A 22,757-nucleotide genomic window follows, 5' to 3' on the forward strand; every position below is an offset into this window, starting at 1 on the left:
TAACATTCAGTTGTCCGATTACATCACAATTCCTAATCTAACCTACATCCCCAGATTAACCTGGACCAGATTTCTGTGTCAAAACGAATACAGGTTAGACTGAACGATAGCTGATAATGTGTTAACAGAATTCAAGTGAGGACAGTTGTTCAAAACAGTTTTGAAACAATTTTGCAGCAATATCCAAAATTATCCAATACATCATTGTGTGTACACTGTGACTGAGACCAGTCTTTACATACCTCATTGTGACACTGATTGAATGCTTTCTTTCTGGTGTGGATCTGCTGGTGTTGTTTCAGGGAACTCAAATTTGTAAAAATCTTCTTACACTCGTCACATCTGTATGGTCTCTCCCCAGTGTGGACACGTTGGTGAACTTTGAGGTATGCAGTGGTGCAGTAGCGCTTCCCACACTGGTCACAAATGTATGGTTTAACCCCAGTGTGGGTCACTTCATGAGCTTTTAAATGTGAGTATCGTACAAAAGGTTTGCCACAGTAATCACATGCGTAAACATCATGTCCAGTGTGGATGCGTTGGTGACATTTTAAGCTCTGTTGGGAGCTGAAAGTTTTTTCACAGGAGTCACAGTGGTACCGCTTTCTACCAGAAAGGGGGCATTGATGAATCAACAACTGTTCATGTTGAGTAAAGGTTTTCACACACTGATCACAGTTGAATGGCTTAACTTCACTGTGAATGAGTTGATGATTTCTTAACGTACTCTTGTGAGTAAAAGCCTTTCCACACTGATCACAGTTGAATGGTTTAACTCCACTGTGAATGAGTTGATGACTTCTTAACGTACTCTTGTGAGTAAAAGCCTTTCCACACTGATCACAGCCGAACAATTTCACTTCACCGTGAATCAGTTGATGACTTCTTAACGTACTCTTGTGAGTAAAAGCCTTTCCACAGTGACCACAGCTGAATGGCTTAACTTCACCGTGAATGAGTTGATGACGTCTTAACGTACTCTTGTGAGTAAAAGCCTTTCCACACTTATCACAGTTGAATTTTTTAACTCCACTGTGAATGAGCTGATGACTTGTTAGATGACTCTTGTGAGTAAAAGCCTTTCCACACTGATCACACCCGAACAATTTCACTCCACTGTGAATGAGTTGATGTTTTGCTAGATCACTCTTCTGAGTAAAAGCCTTTCCACACTGATTACAGCTGAATGGTTTAACTCCACTGTGAATGAGCTGATGACTTCTTAACGTACTCTTGTGAGTAAAAGCCTTTCCACACTGATCACAGCTGAATGGTTTCACTCCACTGTGAATGAGTTGATGACTTGCTAGAGTACTCTTCTGAGTAAAAGCCTTTCCACACTGATCACAGCTGAATGGTTTAACTCCACTGTGAATGAGTTGATGACTTCTTAACGTACTCTTGTGAGTAAAAGCCTTTCCACACTGATCACAGCCGAATGGTTTGTCCACAGTGTGAATACATTTGTGAATTCTTTGCTTTGTTGCTGTGATAAAAGTCTTGCCACATTGCTCACAACTGAGTGATTCATCTCTTTTTGCTGTTGTTGCCGAACCATCCTTATCCTCCTCAGAGGTCCGACATCTCACTCCATTGCTGTGTTTACATTTCTGTAGCAAAAGACAAAGATAAAAACAGAGGCAGTGATGGAAGAGCAATCATGAAAAAAATTGAACCTAAAAGTCTCAGTTCCATGTAGTTGGACATGAGGCTGAAACAAGATCAAGAATCTGCAGACATGCTACCAGCTTTGTCATTAGAAACCTAGAAATGTGTCAACAGCACTCTCACAACACTATTTTCACAGGCCGATAGATTTCAGCTTTCTGCCACTGAATTCTGGATTTGACCCCAACGACCCGGGCAATTTGTTGTGCAGCAGTTACACAAGCGTTCACCATCAAACAACAAAAGAAACAAAAAGTAAACAACAGTTAAGGGAATAACTACAATTAAAGGAAATGTTTTAAAATATGTAAAAAAAAACAGTAAAAAAAAATTACAAGCAAAATAAAAGCCATTTAAAGAAAAATCAAACAAAACATAAGATAGACAGGGACATCAGCAGCAATCTTGGTCATTTAGTCAGACGTAGTAAAAGTTTTCAATAAACTATATATATAAATGAATTGACGATTGATTAATTTATCATTAAGAATTTCGTCGATGACGTTCATTTCTTATCGATAATCAAACACAAGTTCTGTTGCATAGCGTGAATCTTGAGGAATGCAATGAAGTTGGCTGTGTGGCCGCAATTTAAAAATTCACCACACGGGGGCAGTAGGTTATTTGAAAAAAAGACAGCACAAGCAATTTCCAGCAAGTTAAACTTTCCATGTTTTCTATGAAAAGTAGGCTAATCATGAAGCGGTAACAGCGAAGTGTGGTGTGGGAGCATTTTGACTTAAATAATGACTTAGTTAACTGCCGGCACTGCGAAACTGTGTATAAGTACAAGCCGTCCACGACTCAAATGATGTACCACTTGAACACCATGCATCCAAGCCTGTTAGGTGGCAGTTCATCCTGCTCTCAACCTAGCATTAGCTCGGTGTTAGCACGGACACGGAGGAACTGTGATGCACAATGAGCAGAGAAAATTACTCAAGGGATCTGCAAGTTCATTGAGATAGATATGCTACTCCCGAGTACTGTTGATGGCGAAGGTTTTCGAAAACTGGTAAACTTATTGGATCCAGCATATCACATTCCATCACGACGTACCATCACCAGGCTGATAGAGAATCACTACGAAGAATGGAAGCAAGAGCTCTTCGAAAAGTTGAGCACACCTGACACGGTTGCACTGACAGACTGCTGGACTGCTTTAACAGCTGAGAGCTACATCACCATCACCTGCCACTACATTAGGGATGACTGGCAGATTAACTCAGCGGTCCTACTTACAGAAACCCTGCCAGGCCGGCATACGGCTGACCACCTCGGTGAGAAAATTAATGAAGCTGTTAAGCATTGGGGACTTGAAGACCGAGTTATTGCATGTGTTCATGACAACGCGGCCAATATTGTTGCTGCCAACAGTCCTACCAGAGTGAGCTGGATTTCCGTTGCCTGTTTTGCACACACACTCCAGCTGGCCATAAATGATGGATTTGCACCGCATCTAGATCGGGTAATATCAGCGGCTAGCAGACTTATTAGCTATTTCAATCACAGCACCGCCGCAACCAATGCACTGCTAAAGAAACAGGAGCAAATGGGCCTCGCAACTCACCGGCTTATCCAGTCGTGTAAAACTCGGTAGAACTCGGTGTGTGAGATGTTTGATCGCCTGTTGGAACAGCGGTGGGCTGTTGCTGCTGTGCTGTCGGACCGAACACTGACTAAGCTTCAAGATGCCAGGATCCTAGAGTTGAAGGATGAGTACTTGCAGATGATGGAGGACACACAGCCGGTGCTGTCAGCACTTAAATGTGCCACCACGGTTATGTCTGCAGAGAAAGACGTCTCCATCTCGAACATTTATCCCGTTACCTTCGGCCTCATCAACATCCACCTCATGCAGAGTGAACAGGATGGTCCCAGACTCGCTGAATTCAAAGAAAAAGTGCGGTCCTCCCCCATCAAGCGAATGAATGTATGCTAAACTTTTTTATTATTGTTGTTTAAACGATATCAAATAGTCAAATTACATGCATACTTGCCTAGGTGTTGCTGTGTTGTCTACTATGACAAAGCTTTTTTTTAAAAATTATTATTCCTCAATCATATATTTACAGGTTCAGTCTGATGAGTTTGTGTTATCCGCCCTCACGATCGCATCAATGCTGGACCCTCGTCACAAGCACCTCAGTTTTCTTACATCAGCACAGAAAATGGCTGCTAATGCGAAACTGATTGAACTGGGAGAGGCAGTGGAGACCAGTAGGGCAGTTATCCCACAGACTGGGGAAGACGAGGATCCCGAGTTGTCAGACGCGGACGAGGGGAGCGCAAACTCTGGCATTGCGGCCTCAAAGTCCCAGGTCTCTGCTATGGCACAACTCCGAAGGGGAGCACTATTCCACTCCATACGAGTCTGGCATTGACGCAGAACTTAAGAACTTTCTGAGGGAGCCTTCCCCACCCCTGGATTGAACCCCTACAGACTGGTGGAAAGTGAACGAAACAAGGTTCCCCAGGCTTGCTAAATTAGCACAGAGGTACCTGTGCATTATGGCAACATCGGTCCCCTCAGAGTGGGTGTTTTCAGCAGCTGGACTGACGGTCACGTCTGACCCCAGAGCATGTAAACATGCTCATCTTTCGCAACAAAAATCAGTAGACTGGTGCTGAAGTTATATGTGAGTTACTGTTTTTGTATGATATAAATGGACTGGTCACACAACACAGAGGTCCTGTACAAGAAGGGCCAAAGCTGTCTCCACCTGCTGAGGAGACTGAGGTTCTTTGGAGTGTGCAGGACTCTGCTCCGGACATTCTATGACTCTGTGGTAGCATCTGTTATTGTCTATGCAGTGGTCTGCTTGGGAGCAGGGAGGTCTGAAAGGGACAGAAAGAGACTGAACAGACTGGTCAGGAGGGCCAGTTCTGTGCTGGATTGTTCCCTGGACTCCATAGAGGAGGTGGGTGAGAGGAGAATGTTGTCAAAGCTCACATCCATCATGGACAATCCCTCTCACCCACTGCATGACACTGTGGAGTCTCACAAGAGGTTTTTCAGCAGGAGACTGACACACCCAACCTGCAAGATGGAGCGCTATCTCAAGTCATTCATTCCTTCTGCTATGAGACTTTATAACATCAGCATCACTGGCTGATGTTAAAACAAAACTGGACTCTATCACATCATCCTTTATCACATAATCTGCACAGTTCTTGTACTATTTGAGTCTTCTTGTACCTCACATCATTATATAAGCCACTTTTTTCCATCCTACACTCCTGAAAATATTGTGATTGTTATTATGATTATCATTATATTGTTGCTCTACTGTATGATACATGCTGCTGTAACATGGGAAATTTCCCCGGACAAGGGGAGTAATAAAGGATTATCTTATCATATTATTATCAAGCTTTGTTAATAAGCTTTATCCATTGTTGGGCAGCTAGAAGCTCTCTCGCCCTCTTTCGCCACTCGGTCTTGCTCAGACGTGTAATAAATATCATTGTGTGATTAATTTCTCGATGAGGAAAACACACTGTTTTATTTTCATTTCACTTAGATTGTAGCCTATTAACAGCTAATTTAAATATAAAAATATTAACGACTACTGGAAAACCGATCGTTAATTCTCCCAACGATCGATTAAGACAATTTAATCGAATGCCCATCCCGACTGTACGGTAGGTGTTTAAGATTCTTAGAAAGCCATGGCTTAGTGTTTGGATATAGTTTAACAGTTTTTTCAGGAATAACACTGGTTTCACAGTCTGTGACCCAGCTGCTCACAACATCAGTCAGTTCATCAATATCAGCTGAGGATTCCTTAAACACGTCCCAGTCAGTAACCTCCAGACATCCCTGCAGAGTGTGACAAACTTTCACTCTAATGTTCTGCACTTTGCCTTGCTTCAGTACAGTGGTAGACAGGGATAAGGAGGATGCAGTTGTGGTCAGAGGAACCCAGAGGAGAAGCACCTTTCACATTGTTGTAACAGATCAAAGATTTTGTCTCATCTAGTGGGACATGTGGTGTACTGATGGAGGTCTCTCAGTGTGTGTTTTAGAGTGCAGTGGTCTCTGGATGACCTGATGGATAAGCCCACAGGCATTTACTTTACTGACCTTTGGGCGGATACAGACAAGTTTCTCAAATATCTGGGGAAATTCCTGAGGCAGATATGGAGGGCACAGTGAAACAGAAAGCAGTTCTAAGTCAGTAGTGCAGTTTCTCCAGGACAGTGTCAGATTTGCACCAGCGCTGTCCTTGTCCATTTGGAAGACCCACTTGAGCCCAAGCTTTCATTTGCTGGCTGATGTTGCTTCAATATTTCCACATAATGTTCTATCCTCTTGATGCCATCTATTTTGTGAAGTGCACCAGTCCCTCCTGCAGCAAAACACTCCCACAACATGGTGCTGCCACCCCCATGCTTCACAGTTGGGATGGTGTACTCAGGCCATCCTCAGCCAGCATCTTCACAAGGTCATTTGCTTTTGTTCTGGGGTTGATGAGCACATTTCCCTCCAAAACAATTCTAACCTTAACCAATCTCCATCTTGAGCAGTAGGATGGCTTGACATTCCCATGGTGTTGATCCGTGCATGTAATTGTTTGGACAGATAAATGTCAAACCACAGCAATCTGGAAATTGCACCCAAGGATGAACCACACCTGTGGAGGCCCACAAATGTCTTCCTGATGTCTTGGCTGATTTCTTTAGATTTTCTAATGTTGTCACACAAGGAAGCAGTGTGTTTGAGGTGGGCCTGAAAATACATGTTAATCTATCAAAAGATTTCAAAGCCAGGACATCATTATCTTGAAGGCATAGCAATCTTAGTGTATGCAAACTTCTGATTGTGAAGAAAGTAATAAAAATTCTCTAAAAAAATCTCTCTTTCGTTATTTTGGCATTTAAAGATAATTTTGGTCATCTTAACTGACATAAAACAGGAGAAGCATTGCCAGATTTAATGTCAGATCGTGTAAATTAAAAAAAGGGTTATGTGTCATTTATACAGTGTAAGTAAACTTCTGGGTTCAACTGTCTGATTTTCTTGAGAAGGAAAAGGCTGGTAAACTCACAATGCTCAAAAGTATTATTCTCTACCAAAGAAAATGCTGCTCTTTACCTTCCTCAACAACTTGCTTGAAAAACAAGACTTTTCTTCCGTTACTTATCTTCATCACCATGTAAGACATTTTCATAAAGTATGATCAGCAGCTAGTCAGCCTCAAACAAAAAACAAGCAGCTTCCTAGCAGTCCACCATTATATCCTCAGTACAGCTGCTTCTGCAGAGCTACATCTCTCCAGCCAGCGTCACCTGGCTTTGGTCGGCCCATCTAACCAACTGGAGCAACTTTAGACATTTTAAAGGACAAATGAATGATAATCATGTTACAGTGGTATGTTTCTCACTTTTTGTGAAGAATCCATGTTTCCTCCGTTGTTGAGCTCAGAAAAAATGGCTGTCAACATTTCTCTGCTCCTCCTGCCAATCACCTGTCACATCAAACACATCTTCATTAGGATACCACTCTAGACACAAGTGTCAGAGTGTCCCATATGTTCATCAGCCAACACAGAGGACACATTTCAACTCAATAGTTCACTTTTAGCTCTTTTCAATTTCACCTAAAACTGATACAAATGAACTTAAACTGTTAAAAATAAGGAACATACACAGAAAACAGACATGGAAAAAGAGAATAAAGAGAATATAAAGATTCTACTGCAGGTGATTCAAGACAGGACTGCTGGTAGAAAACTGAGAATGATAAGAACTTTGTCATTGCACACTTTCATATACAATGAAATTTAATTTGAGCTGCCCTGCTTATGCTGTAAGTTCGTGAATGTATTTTACTGTTCAGTGTTCTGTTTAAAGGCAGCTCTCACTCTCTGTTCTTTGCACTCTCCCATAATGTCAAGTGTCCTCCCACTTTCAATGACAGGTGATTCTCATTCATGATTTTTCTCAGAGTTTCTGCAGTTTCCCCACTTGAAAAAGGATGTTTCATCTACCAGGGTTTGAGCAGGACTCCACTCATCAATCAGACAGTTGCTTTCTTTCTTTTCCCTCTTTCATTTTGCAGTGGTCGCAAATTCATGAGATACAGAGGTGACAACTTCCATAAGTCCATACGTTTAGTTGATAGATTAAGGTGAAAAACCTTTAAACAGAACACAAAAGGACAATGTTCGCATTACTGCATTCAGCAAATAGTAACAACCATTCCTCATGGACATTTTCACCACATTGGAAAATGCTACTCCACTCAGTTTATGTTTGTCAACCTCAACACCACATAAACTGAAGTGACAAATCATGGCATGAACAATATTCAACCCAATACTATACCACACATGAATTTATCTGCAGTTTAAAGAGTTGATTTTGAATCACAGTTTAACACATTACTCTGCGCATTTATATCAAAAAATTTTAACCATTTTATACTTTTTACTTCATGGTTTTAAAATTATTTAAAGTGCATAAAGTGCTTTTAAAGTGCAATCCTTTCCAGATCCAATAAATAAATAAAGGGCATCGTAAAAACCCACCATTACAAACAGGATGAATTCACTGGTCTTAGCTGGAACCCTTTAATTAGCACCAATTAGCCTGCAATCTTATTTTCAACTGAATAATTACAAAAAACACGGCAATTATTAGTAAACAGACAAAGTTGACAGCCGATCTCCGTGGCTAATGCTAATGCTAACACATACTGCAGTGGCACACATCGGCAGCTTAAACAGTCTTTTACAGTCTCCAGAATTCTGCTCTTACCGGCTGCAACACGGATTTTGGAGATGAAGGCAATCCTGCACAGTTTGCCGCAGATCTTGATGTTTTTCCAACAGAAACTCACGGACACTTTGTTTGAACGCGGTCATTCATTCTCAGTTCCTCCTCAGTGCTGCGTGTGTCCCCTTGTATGCCGCCGGTGGCAAACCTGCAGGCGCAGATTGTTTCCGCCCCAGCTGAGTGTAGGACCTGTGCGTAAATGCTTCTCCTTTGAGTTCTCAGCTCCTTCCAGTTTGACTTGACACATAGACTGCTTTGCACTCTGTGTCACCTGTACCTTCAGAGCTCTGAATAAATTAAGAAAAGATTTATTGCAAAGAACAAAAAGGTTTTGCCTCCACAGCAGCTTGTTATGAAAATGATTGGATTTGATGATTGAATGTTCTTATTCAATGTAATACTGTGTGATGTGTGCTAAAAGAGGAACAAGGACACGAGCTATCATCAATATAACTTATATATACTTATACACACTTATATACTTATAATCTTGCATGTCTAATTTAAAAAAAATATGACATTAAATAAATATGCACTACTGTTCAAAAGTTTGAGGTCACTTAGAAATGTCCTTTTTCTTGAAATCAGTTTTTCCTGCAGATAAATCAGATTGGTTTGACAAATGAAATGAAGCAGTTTATTATTATTATTATTATTATTATCATCATAACCTTTATTTAACCAGGTTTGTCCCATTGAGATCCAAGATTTCTTTTACAAGAGAGACCTGGCCAAGATTGGCAGCACATAAAGTTTCAACACGTTACAAATATAGTTAAAAAATACAAATGACATACAATTTACAATTGGATTTTAAAAAAACTTGGTGAAAAGAGTTCAAAAGGATTAGTCAAACACTTCAGTTAAATTGGACATTTGCACTCCTGAAGCCTGGGTGTGATGGAGTTTATCATAGACTTAAAAACATTCAGAGATACCAAACTTTGGAGTTTGAGCTCTGATTGCAAAGTGTTCCATGTAGTTGGAGCAGAAAATCTAAAAGCTTTCTTCCCCATTTCTGTTCTGACCTTAGGAACAGTAAAATGTAAAAAGTCCTGAGATTGGAGACTGTAGGACCTATTAGATGGAGTTAAAAGGAGTGATAAATAAGATGGAGTCATCTGAAGAATGGCCTTGTAAATCAGCACATACCAATGGCCAAGCCGGCGCACATATAATGAAGGCCAATTTACTTTACCGTATAAGACACAATGATGAGTTGAAACTCCACAGTTTTTAATAAACCTCAGAGTACCATGAGACACACAATCCAGCATGTGGAGGCATTGACTGGAGGCATTCATATACAACACATCACCATAATCAATTATCGGAAGAAAAGTTGACTCTACCAGTTTCTGTTTCACTCTAAAGGAAAAGCAAGACTTATTTCTAAAATAAAATCCAAGTAAAAGCTTCAGTCTCTTTACAGTGTATTGCATTCTGAGGTTCAGACCCTCCAGTATTACTGATCATAGAGAGAAACTAACATGTTGAAATATGAAGGTTTAGAGCCAACAGTGTTAGAAATGATGGAGAATAATCAGATTCATTTAAATATTAGTATTAAAACTATCACAAAAAGGAATAAAATGACCAAGAAATGGATAAAGCGACCAGAAATCTGCATAAAATGACCGACATATGAGACAGAACTACCACAAATATGTATAAAATGACAAAAATATGAGATAAAACTACCACAAAGATTTTAAAAAATGACCGAAATATGCCTCATAACCGCAAAAAATATGAAAAATTACAAAAATATGACTCAAAACTATCACAAATATTGTTAATCTTGGTTTATTTGTTGATGTTGTATCAGTATTGTTATTGATTGTTGATGTTTGTGGGGACAGAGGTGTGTGTGTGAGTCTCTGCTGCCATCTAGTGGTGGATCAACAACATGACTTTTCCCAGATTGAATCCCAGAGAGTCCTGACTTGTTAGTTGGATCAGAGAGACTTCCAGTAAGATGGAGCTCTGAGCAGCAACACTTTCCTGAAATCTTCAAACGCTCCCTCATAGTTTGTTTCATCTGAAGTTTAGTCTAAATAAATGAAGTGTAGGACTCTGAACAGAAAGGAGACTCATTTTCTCTTCCTTTGTGGATGTTTGGATGACAACTACTCATTGGTACCTGGAAGAAAATCCTAGAAGCTGTCAATCTGCTGACAAACAGGTTTGATATCCAGGAAAAACACATGGAAGAGCTGAGCAGAAAAATGGAGGAAAAGTGCAGCCTGGTAGCAGTGATGAGAGAGGAGGTTACCGAATACAAGAAGAAAAGAGTGGAGCTGGAAGAACAGGTGGGAAAAGTGCAGAAAGAAGTGAAGACGCTGACTGAGAAATGACAGCAACAAGAAACTCTATTAGAAGAGAATTTAGAAGCAAACACAAACTGATCATATTTTAGTGAATTGTGTTCCTGACCAATGGTTGGATAGACTCCCTACCAAATATGTGGAGCACAAATACAATCAAAACATTTGGCACAAATGGAGACATAATGATCCTAATTTCAGACAGTTTTCATGGATCAGGCCTCATGGAAGCTGTAAATCAAGAACAGATCTGTGGCTGACAACTCTAGAAATGTTCAAATGTGTCTGTCAGACTGAAATGTGAGCGGCTCCTACTACTGATCCCTGTGGAATTACTGTTCCATTAATGCCTGAAACAGGAAGAACATTTAGACAGAAATACTGGAAATTCAATGCTGATTTCTGAGAAGATGAGCAGGACTGTAGTATGGAGAGAAAAATCTGATCTTCAGTTCACCCTCGTGTCGTCCTGAGGCTCAGATTGATCCGTTTTAAAGTTAGAAAATGTGGAAAAAAAAATATTTTCACAGTGAAACTTCTGATGTCCACATTTTAACATTTTTGGGAAAGTTTTGAACATTTTTGGTGGAAAAAAGGAAACGTTAGACATGTTTCTTTAAGAATATTCACAAAAAAATCAACTTCAAAATCCAGTGAATTTCTCTGGATTATGTGAATGTTCTTAAAGAAAAGGTTGATGCTGCAGGTACGGACCCGTACCTGTAGCATCTGTACTCGAGGTACGGACCCGTTAAGGTCACTGAAGAGTTGGCGCCGGTTAACTACTATTTGCTGCACATTACAGGCAGTTTATATGAATCACTTTGACGGCGAACATTGTATAATTTCACCAAAAATACACCGTCTCCTCTCACACTTTAGACATTGCAGTTTTTACGCTTTTAGACGCCGTGTCTAAATTGTTTGAAGTCCAGCTCCTATTAATTAGTTTACCGCGTTCAGTGGTGGAAGCGGCTGACGAACTCCATTGCAAATGTTCCCATTTAATTTCAGACGCTAATTTACAAGATAAAATTAAGGATGTCGAATATGAAACAAACACTCGTGAATGGTGAGGAGCAGCTCTTTAATTCGGCATGAATTAAAAAAAAAAAACACAAACTCGATTTACTGTGATATTGTGAAATTTGTTTGTGGTTATGTAACTTAGCCATTCAACGGAGTCCGCTAACATTAAAGTGACTGACGTGCAGTGTCTGTGTTGACAGACGTAGAAAATACGTCAGGGTTTTGTTTAGGTTGTTAATATGTAATAGTCTGTCGCTACTTTTGAAGGTAAAAAAATACTTGTAGTTTGCTGGCTGTTAGTTCCGCCATTTGTTTTGTTTGCTGTTTGTGCTTTATTAGAACAGGGTCACGTGAATAAAAAGTTTTGCTATTTTTAATAGTAGTGCTGACTTCAACCCCCAAATCGCTGTCCGTGAAAAAGTCAGATAATGATATTTATAAGACATTATGCATGATAGAAAAGAGAACAGCAGATGACTGACATGACAGGCTCGGCACCCAGATTCACCTCGAATCACGGAAGCGTTTTCATCACTCGGATTACCAAGCCGGTCATTAATATTTATGTACGTCGGATTACTAGCCAATCACAAAGCGCGTTCATCAGCCGGCTCATTAATATTCATGTACGTCTCATTAATATTTATAGTAAGGGAAAGTGCCGTATCCGTAGGCCACAGGCTACGGGTATGGGTCTGTATCTGTAGATGTAGCACTTGAATAAGTGATATGCTAAACAATGTCCAAATATTGCTAAAACGTTTATAATTAATTGTTTAATGCTAAAAGTTCAACTGTTTATTTTATGATTGAAGCCAGGCTAAAAGTTTCAAACTTTGTGTAGTAGTGTTGGAATACGGTTTAATAAAATCAGGGATAGGAAGTACATTTGAATAAATAAATATTAAATAGTCAACAATAAATAGTTTATTAAACAGTTGTTAAAATCCATACATTTCATTGTGACTTGCATTGTTAAATTCATGGTTAAAATGTTTGATTGTGAATATTTTATTTCATTTTCAAAATATTTAGTTGTGATCCTGTTTGTTCTTTGACCTGTGATCTTTGAGCTGTGAATGCGGAAGTGACGTACAGGCAGCGAGAGAGACAGGGGGGGAACGACGCGGACGGCAGAGAGAGACAGACGCACGTGTTCAGGCAGCGAGCGCTAATGCTAGAGTTTGTGTTTATATTGCTGAGTTTGTCTGCATATTTCGGTGCTGTAGATTGTCAGTAAGATAGTCTTTGAAGAGAGTGCCACGAGACCGCTGAGTAAGCCACAGATAATTTCTAAGCGAAGTTCTGTTACTCATGCTTTCGTTCATTAGCTAAGTGAACGGCTAAGCTAATTAGCATTACAATCGGACTGTGGTTTCAGTTAGCTAACGCAGCTAGCCACGTAGCCTATCCTGGATTGTGTCCGACCTGGAGACCACGAGAGGGATACCAGATAGCGCTCTGAGTGACCGGAAAAGCTCAGAGTTCCTCTGGCAACGTGGGAAATACGAGGAGAGCGCCGCTGGAGCTGCAGTGTGTCGTCGATCCGTCTGCTAATGGACCGAGGTTATAGGACCGGTAGGAGTCACTGGACGCAGACAGTTCGCTGAACAGAGGTATCATGCTTATTGCTTTGTTTGCTCATTATTGAGTGAAGAACTGTGGAGTTTCTTTGAGGAATCCCGGGCAACGTATCAGGCCTGCGCCTTGTGTTTTGTTTTTTTGGGACTAATTGCCGGCTTTGAGACTAATTAATGGTGTGCACACCCTAGCCAAAGAGACAATTTCAAATAGAAAAACCGTTATTGTGATTATTTCGGTATTGGCATTATTATTATGATGACATTGGGTTGATGTGAAGCTGAGTTGTGGTTGTGTTTGTTGTTTATGTGCATTCATTCCCATGAATCTGGGTTTAATTAAAGTGGGATTTGTTGTAGTTTAACTATTTCTGCTACAGTTATTGCTTTAAAGGGTCCATAAACTAATTTATTATGCACATTACACTGAATGTTTAGCTTAGGAATTGAAGTGTTTGCTACATAGATCCAAGAGAGTCAGGTAAGACTGTTCATACGAGATTATAACTAAAAGAACTCAGGGCCCTTTCCTATATAACATAAGGATAGGTGGGCTACATGATGTAATTATACATCTGCACCACTAGGTGGCAGCCACACCCAACAGGTTGTTTTCTCTGAAGACCAGTGATTGGTCAAGGCTGTTCCTTTTTTTTTTGATTAAATGTGCTCATGCTTTAGCCGCGCTGAAAAATGCAACAGGAGAAATATGCTGCAATAAACCTTTTGAGGAAATCAAGAATAGACTCGTTTTTTTCTACACCAAGTGGTTCTGAAGTGGTGTAACATTTGGAGGTCCCACCGAGATGTATTTTTTGGATTACCTCATGGAGAGAGAGACTGAAAATAAAGCAACAAAAAGACGGTAAAAAGTGTGCCAGAGCGAGAGGCTAACGGCTAAGCTATAACATAAGCCTAGCTAGTGCGACACAAACCGTGTTGTTTTTTTTTGGTCATATTCATTGGGAAAGGACATTCTGCAAGCATGTCTGAGCACCGTGAAGAGTTTATGTTGCAACTGGAGCAGAAAATATGCGGACTATATGTACAAGAACTGCTAAGAGTATGTGAACTTTGTAATATCACTGCAAAAGACAATGAAAATATCAAGAGTAAAAGTCGCAGAGCTCTTGTTAAGCTCATAATTGAATTTTGTGATGGAGATGAGCTTTTACAAAGTGAAGACGAGGGCATGTCTGTGCTATTGGAGTTAAATGATGTGCTGGACGCGCTGATATTGGCACGGTCATCAGCTGTCGGTGCAGGAACAGCAGCCCAGGCGACCCCGGAGACTGCACGCACGGAGCAGCTCGCCACAGCGGACCAGGCGCCGGATGAGGACCGACCTACAGCGGCGGAGGCGTCGCTGGAGCAGCACCACGAGGCCCCCAGGACGATGCGAGACAGCGGGACTCAGCGCAGAGGGAGAGACTCTATCAATAACAACAGCTGCTGTAATGCTTCTTCAGTTGGATTCCGCAAAGATTTCAGGATTAATGGTCACGTGAGTGAATCAACATCTAGAGAGACCTTGAGTTTCAGTAGTTTGGAGCACCAGATTGAAAGTGGCTTGAGAATGGGCTACCCTGAAACTGAGATAGTGGAGGCTGTGGTTCGTGCCATAAGCCCTGGACTGAAGCTAAGGAGCTATTTAGAAGGAAAAGCAGACCTCACTTTGACCAACCTGAGACAAGTACTAAGAGCTCATTATGCTGAGACAGATGCAACTGTGTTATATCAACAGCTTACCAAAGCAACACAGGCAGCAAATGAGACACCTCTTGAGTTTCTGATTAGAGTGCTGGATTTACGTCAGAAAATCCTTTTTGCATCAGAACGTACTCAGTCTAGCCTGAAATACAACAAAGAGCTTGTTCGAAGTCAATGTTTTCAGTCAATTATGACAGGACTGTTAAATGACAATGTGAGAGCAGAAATGAGGATTTATTTACAGGATCAAAATAGTAGTGATGAGCTACTGTTAATGAAAATGCAAACTGCACAATACAATGAAAGTGAGAGAGCTCTTAAAACAAAAGCAAATAAGTCAGCTTTTAGAGCAGGACTAAATGCAGTTGAACAGACTGATACAGTGAATGACTCCTGTATTAGCCAACCTGTAGCGAAATCAAACAAACCCACCAAAGACAACTCATTATTTTCTAAACTAGAAGAAAGTAATTCTGCAATCAGAGAGCTTACAGGTCAGGTAGCTTCACTTGTGCAGACTGTTCAACGTGACATTAAACATGATGGTGACAAGCCAAATAAAACATACAAAAAGCCAATTCAGAGGCAGAAAAGACAATGTTCGGCATGTCAACAAGAGAACAAGGACTGTAACCATTGTTTCAAATGTGGTAGTGATTCTCACTGGGCAAAAGGATGTAGAGTAGGAGGGAATCAGAAGCAGGGAAACTGGCGGAGGCTGTGACTGTGGGACAAGCCGCAGCTCCAAAACCAAAGTCCCAAAATGGCAGAATCCCCAAAGCATCCAATGTCCCACAAACAGAGTTAAGCCAAAACAAGCAAAAAGTGTTACAAAATACTGAAATGTTAAATGCCAAAACTAGAGATGAACAGTACAGCAGGTTTAACCCTTGTACAAAACGCAAAAGAGTTGCACAGCTAGTAGGCAAAAAGTGTCTAGTTTGGTGTAAAATGAACAAGTGTAAAACTCAAGCACTATGGGACACAGGTGCCCAAGTTTCAATAATGAGTGCACTGTGGAAGTCAAATAACTTACCTGATTTGAAAATTCATCCAATCAGTGATTTACTAAGCGGTGATGAGCTTCTAGATCTGAGAGCAGTAAATGGATCTGAAATCCCCTTTCAAGGCTGGGTAGAAGTTAGCCTTAGCCTTTGTGATTCAAAAGGTAAAGGTCAGCTCAGGATGAAGTTCTAGTCCCAATCTTAGTGAGTCGTGACATCATGCAAAAACCAATAATAGGGTTTAATGCCATTGAAGAACTGCTTAAGCAAAATCCTACTCAGTCTAGTGACACAGTGTCTTTACTGAGAAGTTCACTAAAAGTTGGAGCAGGAAAAGCAGAGGCACTTTTAAATCTTATTCAGACAACTGCTGATGACACAATTACCTATCCAGTCAGAACAGGACGCACAGCCGTTGTAGTGCCAAGTGGACAATTACACTGCATTAGCTGTCCTATCAGAACAGACTTAAAAGTAAAAACTGAAATGCTTTTTGAGCCAGATGAAAACTTAAATTTAGACGAAGGACTAAAGTTTAACTGCCAGTTAATAAGTGTTTCAGGCCCTACTCGAAAAGCTAAGATTCATGTCACAAATACGACAAAACATGACATTATTTTGCCAGCAAAGACTTTAATAGGCAGCATTGAGAGGGCAACACATTGCTTTTCAGTGAATCTTGACCAAAGTCAGGTTAGTTCAGTTGTAGCTGAAAACCACCCAAACTCACCTAGCTCACCTGAGAAGACTTGGGACCCCCCCGTCAATTTGGGTCACCTTACCTCGGAACAGCTGGCTGCTGTCATGGAGATGCTTAGGGAGGAGTCAAGTGCATTTGCCAAGCACAAAGATGAAGTAGGCTACATCAAAAACTTAAAAATGGACATTAAGCTGACCGATGAGATTCCTGTAGCAAAAGCCGACAATGCAGTACCTCGTGCTCTTTATGATGAAGTGAAAAATCACATCCAGGACTTGTTGAATAAAGGTTTTATTCGCAAATCAACCTCACCTTATGCTTCTCCAGTGGTGTGCGTAAGAAAACGTGATGGAAGTCTGAGACTCTGTATTGACTATAGGGGCCTCAATAGGAAGACCATCCCAGACAGGCATCCTATACCACGCATTCAGGAAATACTTGATGGACTTGGCGGCAACATGTGGTTTAGTGTGCTTGACCAAGGCAAAGCGTATCATCAAGGTGAAATCAGCAATGACTCAAGAAAATACACAGCATTTACAACGCCTTGGGGACTGTACGAATGGAACAGAATTCCATTCGGTCTCACCAATGCACCCTCAGCGTTTCAGCGCAGTATGGAGGAGAGTCTGGAAGGTCTAAGGGACAAAATCTGTACTCCATACTTGGATGATGTTTTAGTGTACAGTCGAACATTTGAACAACACATTGAGGACTTAAGATCTGTTCTCAAGCGGCAGCAAGCTTGGGGAATAAAACTGAGACCTGACAAATGTGACTTGTTTAAAAATGAGGTCCGTTATGTGGGCAAAGTAATTTCGGCACAAGGTTATAAAATGGACAATAAGGAGGTACAAGCAGTACAAGCCCTCAAAAACACCCCTCCAACAAACATCAAAGAACTCCGCAAACTATTAGGGTTCTTAGGGTATTACAGAAGCTATGTACAGGATTTTTCAAGACATGCAAAGTGTTTGTATGGTTTGCTTTCATCCGAAGCTCAAGACTCACAACCACAGGTACGGTCGGCTAAGGCAGGACACCCTGCACCCACCCAGAAGATTGTGTGGACTACCACTCATCAAAAAGCACTCGACTACTTGGTAGATGTTTTGACTAATCCACCTGTTATAGCTTACCCCAGGTTTGAGGATCCTTTTATTCTCCATATTGATGCATCGGAGGAAGGGCTTGGTGGAGTTTTGTACCAGAGACAGGAGAGTAAATTACGAATGGTCGGATATGGATCAAGGACATTAACACAGGCTGAGAAAAACTACAGATTGCATTCAGGGAAACTTGAGTTTCTGGCACTTAAGTGGGCCGTCACAGAGCGCTTCAGAGACTACTTGTTTTATGCTTCATCAGTGACAGTCTATAGCGATAATAATCCTGTGACCTATGTTTTAAGCACAGCCAAATTGAATGCAACCGGACACAGATGGGTTTCCGAGTTGGCTGACTTTAACATAACACTGAAATACAGACCTGGGAAAAGTAATGTTGATGCTGACTTTTTGTCCAGATCACCAGCCAGTATGGACTCCTACATGGCAGAGTGTACTGAGCAGTGTTCACCTGAAGTGCTGAATGCTATACTGAACGCTGTTGAAATACAGAAAGAGCAAAACGTGGACTGGATCTCTGCAGTGACTTGTAACCCACAGGTAAATGAGATCCAAGTGGACAATACACCGGATGTGGAAATCACAAAACAGGAACTGTTACAGGCTCAGTTGCAGGACCCAGCCATTGCTCATGTCCTCAGTCTAAAGAAAGCAGGAGACAACTTTGACAAAGCATCAGTGAACAAGGACTCTAAGGTGAAACAGTTGCTGCATGAGTGGAAAAAGCTTTTTGTTTCTGATGAAGGGTTGTTGATGAGAAAAACTGTAACTTATACTCAAATTGTACTCCCGGAGTCATACAAAGAACTTGTGTACAAATACCTTCATTGTGAAATGGGTCACCTCGGAGTAGACCGTGTAATGAACTTAGCAAGAAGTAGGTTTTATTGGCCTAATATGCTGAAAGATATTGAGTTTTTCATTACAAAGGTATGCAAATGCAACATCCAGAAGAAACCTACAGTTCAGAGTAGGGCTCCTATGTGTCATGTACCCGCTACTGCACCTTTTGAAATGGTTTCTATAGATTATCTTCACCTTGAAAAAAGCAGGGGAGGGTATGAGTATATCTTGGTGATACATGACAACTTCACAAAGTTTGCCCAAGCTTATCCTACTCGTAACAAATCTGGCAAAACTGCTGCAGATAAGATTTTCAATGATTTCTCTTTAAAGTATAATTTTCCTTGCAAACTACACCATGACCAAGGTAGGGAATTTGAGAATCAGTTATTCAAACAGCTTCAAAAGTATACAGGAGTGGCTAATTCAAAAACTACACCATACCATCCACAGGGGAACCCAGCGGAAAGGTTCAATCGTACCTTGCTTTCTATGCTGCGGACCCTAGATGAGGAAAAGAAAGGAAACTGGAGTGACTATGTAAACAAAGTTGTTCATGCGTATAATTGTACAACTAGTGAATCAACAGGTTACTCACCCTTTTACTTACTTTTTGGTAGACATCCACGTCTTCCGATAGATTTAATTTTTGGACTTGAAGAGACAAATGAATGTAAAACACATGAGGAATATGCTCAAAAGTGGCAACGACAGATGAAAGAGGCATATGACATTGCATCCAAAAACATTGGAAAGAGCCTCGCAAGAGGAAAGTCACATTACGATCGAAAGAGACAAAGCGTTGTACTCTCACCTGGGAACAGGGTTCTAGTCAGGAACATGTCTGAGAGGGGAGGCCCAGGAAAGTTGCGCTCATATTGGGAGGATCGGGTTCATGTAGTGATCTCTCAAAAGGGTGATAACAGCCCTGTTTATGAGGTAAAACCTGAGTGTGGTACAGGACGTGGTCGTATCCTGCATCGTAACATGTTAATGCCCTGTAATGCTTTGCCACTTCCCCAAGTCACCAGGACTGAGCCAAGTACCTCTAAGCCAAAACACAAACGAAAGGACAAAGACATGAGAAACAGCTCTGAGTATGAGGAAAGCTCAGATGATGATGAACAATGTTGGACTCAAAGAGTAAGGTGCCGCCGCCACCATCAGCCTACAAAGGACTCTGGGGTACCTATACCCTTTCCCGGACCTGACCAAACCAATGAGCCACAAAACCCTGATGATGCTCAGGAGCAAGCAGTGAACAACCATGAGCTCAGAGCAGAGGCTGAGGAGTTCCATGTGGACATTGGAAACGAACAAACCGATACAGACGTGAACATTTCAGAACCAGTCGAGACTGTGTCTTTGCCAGCAAAATCCATTGAAATGGGCACAGAACAGTTGGATACGGTACTGAGACAATCTCAAAGAGAGCGACGTCCAAGAGAGACTTTGACTTATGATGCACTTGGTCAGCCAGGTCAGAGAGTCATTGGTCTCGCCGCTAATCCGCTGTACGCCAATGCAGTGACCCCGTTATATGGACAGTTTGGAATACCTTGGATAGCTCCACAGATACCTTACTATCCAGCATATGTGCCAGTGGGTTATTATTGAACTGTGACATAGACATTTGTTTGAACCGGTTATTCTCTCATTCTGTTAAAATGTGAAATGTATGGGTAAATGCCATGATGATTACTGTGACATATGCATTTGAAACTTCAAATTTTTGAGATGGTAAATGACAAAATTGGGTTAAGTGACATTTGGAATATTGATATGTCTAAAGAAGGTTATTATCTAAATGAAAAGGCTCCGGAGTAGAATTAAGTGATAATGACACCTGTTTAGAGTAAATTAATGCTAGTAATATTGGGATAAACTAAACATGGTTATAGGCTTGATGTTTTTATGCCATGAAAAACGTGATTATATCACCTAAGGTTCCTATGGCAAAAGTGATCTCCATGCACTGTCAAATTGTTTACTCTAATCCTAGTTTAAACCAATCTTAAAGTCACGTGTAACAGACATTTCATGTTCTTATTTAGCTAATGTTAGGGACAACATTTGTTTAGCAGGGGAGGGTTGTAGCACTTGAATAAGTGATATGCTAAACAATGTCCAAATATTGCTAAAACGTTTATAATTAATTGTTTAATGCTAAAAGTTCAACTGTTTATTTTATGATGTAATTATACATCTGCACCACTAGGTGGCAGCCACACCCAACAGGTTGTTTTCTCTGAAGACCAGTGATTGGTCAAGGCTGCTCCTTTTTTTTTGATTAAATGTGCTCATGCTTTAGCCGCGCTGAAAAATGCAACAGGAGAAATATGCTGCAATAAACCTTTTGAGGAAATCAAGAATAGACTCGTTTTTTTCTACACCAAGTGGTTCTGAAGTGGTGTAACATAGACACTACCTAAAGAAAATGTGACTGCAGTTGAATATGTGTGTTCTCATGTTTCACCACTAGGCGGAGCTAATGTATTACGTTTTGGGGTTTTTTTTATATACACTTATTTTTGTTTTCCTAATATTTCTAGCTAATTAATAGGGCCAAATCAGAAATAATATTTAATATATAAGCCAATCCAAAATGTGATATTTAGTAACTAAATTTAGGGTCAAAGAAGGGTCACTTCCTGTTTAATGCAATGCGAGGCAGTAGCCAGCAGACGTGTCCCGACAGCGAGCCAATTTCAGTGATTAATAAGAAAAATAAGCATTTTGAAGCCCACCGGTTTGTTTTCACTACCAGGCCAAAGTGGTACGTATTTGTGTGTTTTGTTATATCCAATTTGTGTATGTGCAGAAGCTAAGTGTTAAAATGTACATCTTTTGTTTATCCCACCAGTTCTACGGTGGTGTGCTGTGGTGTACAAGACCCAAGACCTCAGTAAACCCCTGTAAAAGAAAAGAACTCTCGTGTCTCTCTATGTGAAAGTGAACAAGCCGGCATAGTAGAACACTACGCTGACCCAGAGAAGGCAACGAGATGTCGGGACGAAGCTACTAGCAAGAGGTGCTACACACGGGGAAATGAAGTATCATGTGCACGGACAAATGCATTGAACAAGTCAAGAAGCAAGCTAACAAGTAAAAGCTAATCAAGCAAGCACAAAAGTCGTGTCTTGGAAGTAGCACAAGTACTTGTAACCTGCTGCCAAAGTCAATTGCATTTAATAAGATCCAAACGTAGCATTCTCATTTAAAGGAAAGGACCCCAAAAAATAAGATTATTCAAAGTAATGTGCAAACTAAATGAAAATATTAAGACAACATGGCAGATGAAGAGAAGAGTGCAATACAGCCCACTGAAAGTAGTGATGAGCTTAATGTACAAAATGATGAAAGTGGAGAGCAGGATAATGGAGAAGAAACTCCACAGCCCTCAGTATCTGATAGCACAGAAAATGTGCGCATAAGTCAGCATGTACGAACACTCACTGAAAAAGGAAAATCCTTACAAGAGGCAAGGTTAAATGATTTGACAAAGGAGTTTGATCGAATCTACAAGAAGTGGAAGTACAATATGAACTGTTACAAGAGAATGTTAAAAAAGAAAGACACTGAGTTAATACCCGAAGCCTTGAATGCAATAGAAACCATCGTGAATGACATCTGTGAAACTTATGGTAAGATCAGAAAGATTGAAAGTCCTGACACTGAAATAAGGAGAAAATGTGATGTGTGTGGGCTATCAGCAGAGCAGCCAAAGCTAAAGCTCAGTGCCTCTTGGAAGAAGATGGTGATCCAGACAGTATTCCCTGGCCAGATTCAGAGTCAGTGTTTGGGACCAGTTCATCTAGTGCCTCTTCATACAAGTCGAAGTCCAGAACAGTCATGTCCAGGCAGTCTTCTCTACTCACGCTACAGCAAAGACAAGAGGCCGCAGCTGAGGTAGCAGCAACTGAAGAAGTCATTAAAATAATGAAAACACAACATCAATGTGAGGAAGAAATAAGAGAACTTGAGGTTGA

At 40.8% G+C, this 22,757-nt stretch overlaps 3 protein-coding genes across 49 annotated transcripts in view; 2 read left to right on the plus strand and 1 right to left on the minus strand.

Moving 5' to 3' along the window:
- LOC110972485 (zinc finger protein OZF-like) overlaps window positions 1-22,757 on the plus strand; it is a 657,596-nt gene that overhangs the window by 113,460 nt on the left and 521,379 nt on the right. The window lies entirely within an intron of this gene.
- The window catches only part of LOC127531946 (gastrula zinc finger protein XlCGF26.1-like), a 217,991-nt gene that overhangs the window by 83,852 nt on the left and 111,382 nt on the right, over window positions 1-22,757 (minus strand). For 11 of the 43 annotated variants that reach the window (XR_007939157.1, XR_007939158.1, XM_051942527.1 and 8 more), the window contains one exon: window positions 7,056-7,139. The exons of 14 other annotated variants lie outside the window; for them this stretch is intronic. Coding sequence is in view for 18 of the 29 variants with exons in the window: in XM_051942527.1 (XP_051798487.1) it covers window positions 7,056-7,115 (60 nt within the window). In the remaining 11 variants the exon portion in view is untranslated. Of the gene's footprint in view, window positions 1-242; window positions 1,611-7,055; window positions 7,140-7,661; window positions 7,811-8,430; window positions 15,334-22,757 lie in introns of those variants that run through there. 18 more of the 43 variants (XM_051942522.1, XM_051942518.1, XM_051942521.1 and 15 more) reach the window with 12 other exon arrangements.
- The window catches only part of LOC127532011 (zinc finger protein 615-like), a 190,934-nt gene that overhangs the window by 52,739 nt on the left and 115,438 nt on the right, over window positions 1-22,757 (plus strand). The window lies entirely within an intron of this gene.

Source organism: Acanthochromis polyacanthus, chromosome 22 (assembly GCF_021347895.1).
Source record: "Acanthochromis polyacanthus isolate Apoly-LR-REF ecotype Palm Island chromosome 22, KAUST_Apoly_ChrSc, whole genome shotgun sequence".
Classification (NCBI taxonomy): Eukaryota; Metazoa; Chordata; class Actinopteri; family Pomacentridae; genus Acanthochromis; species Acanthochromis polyacanthus.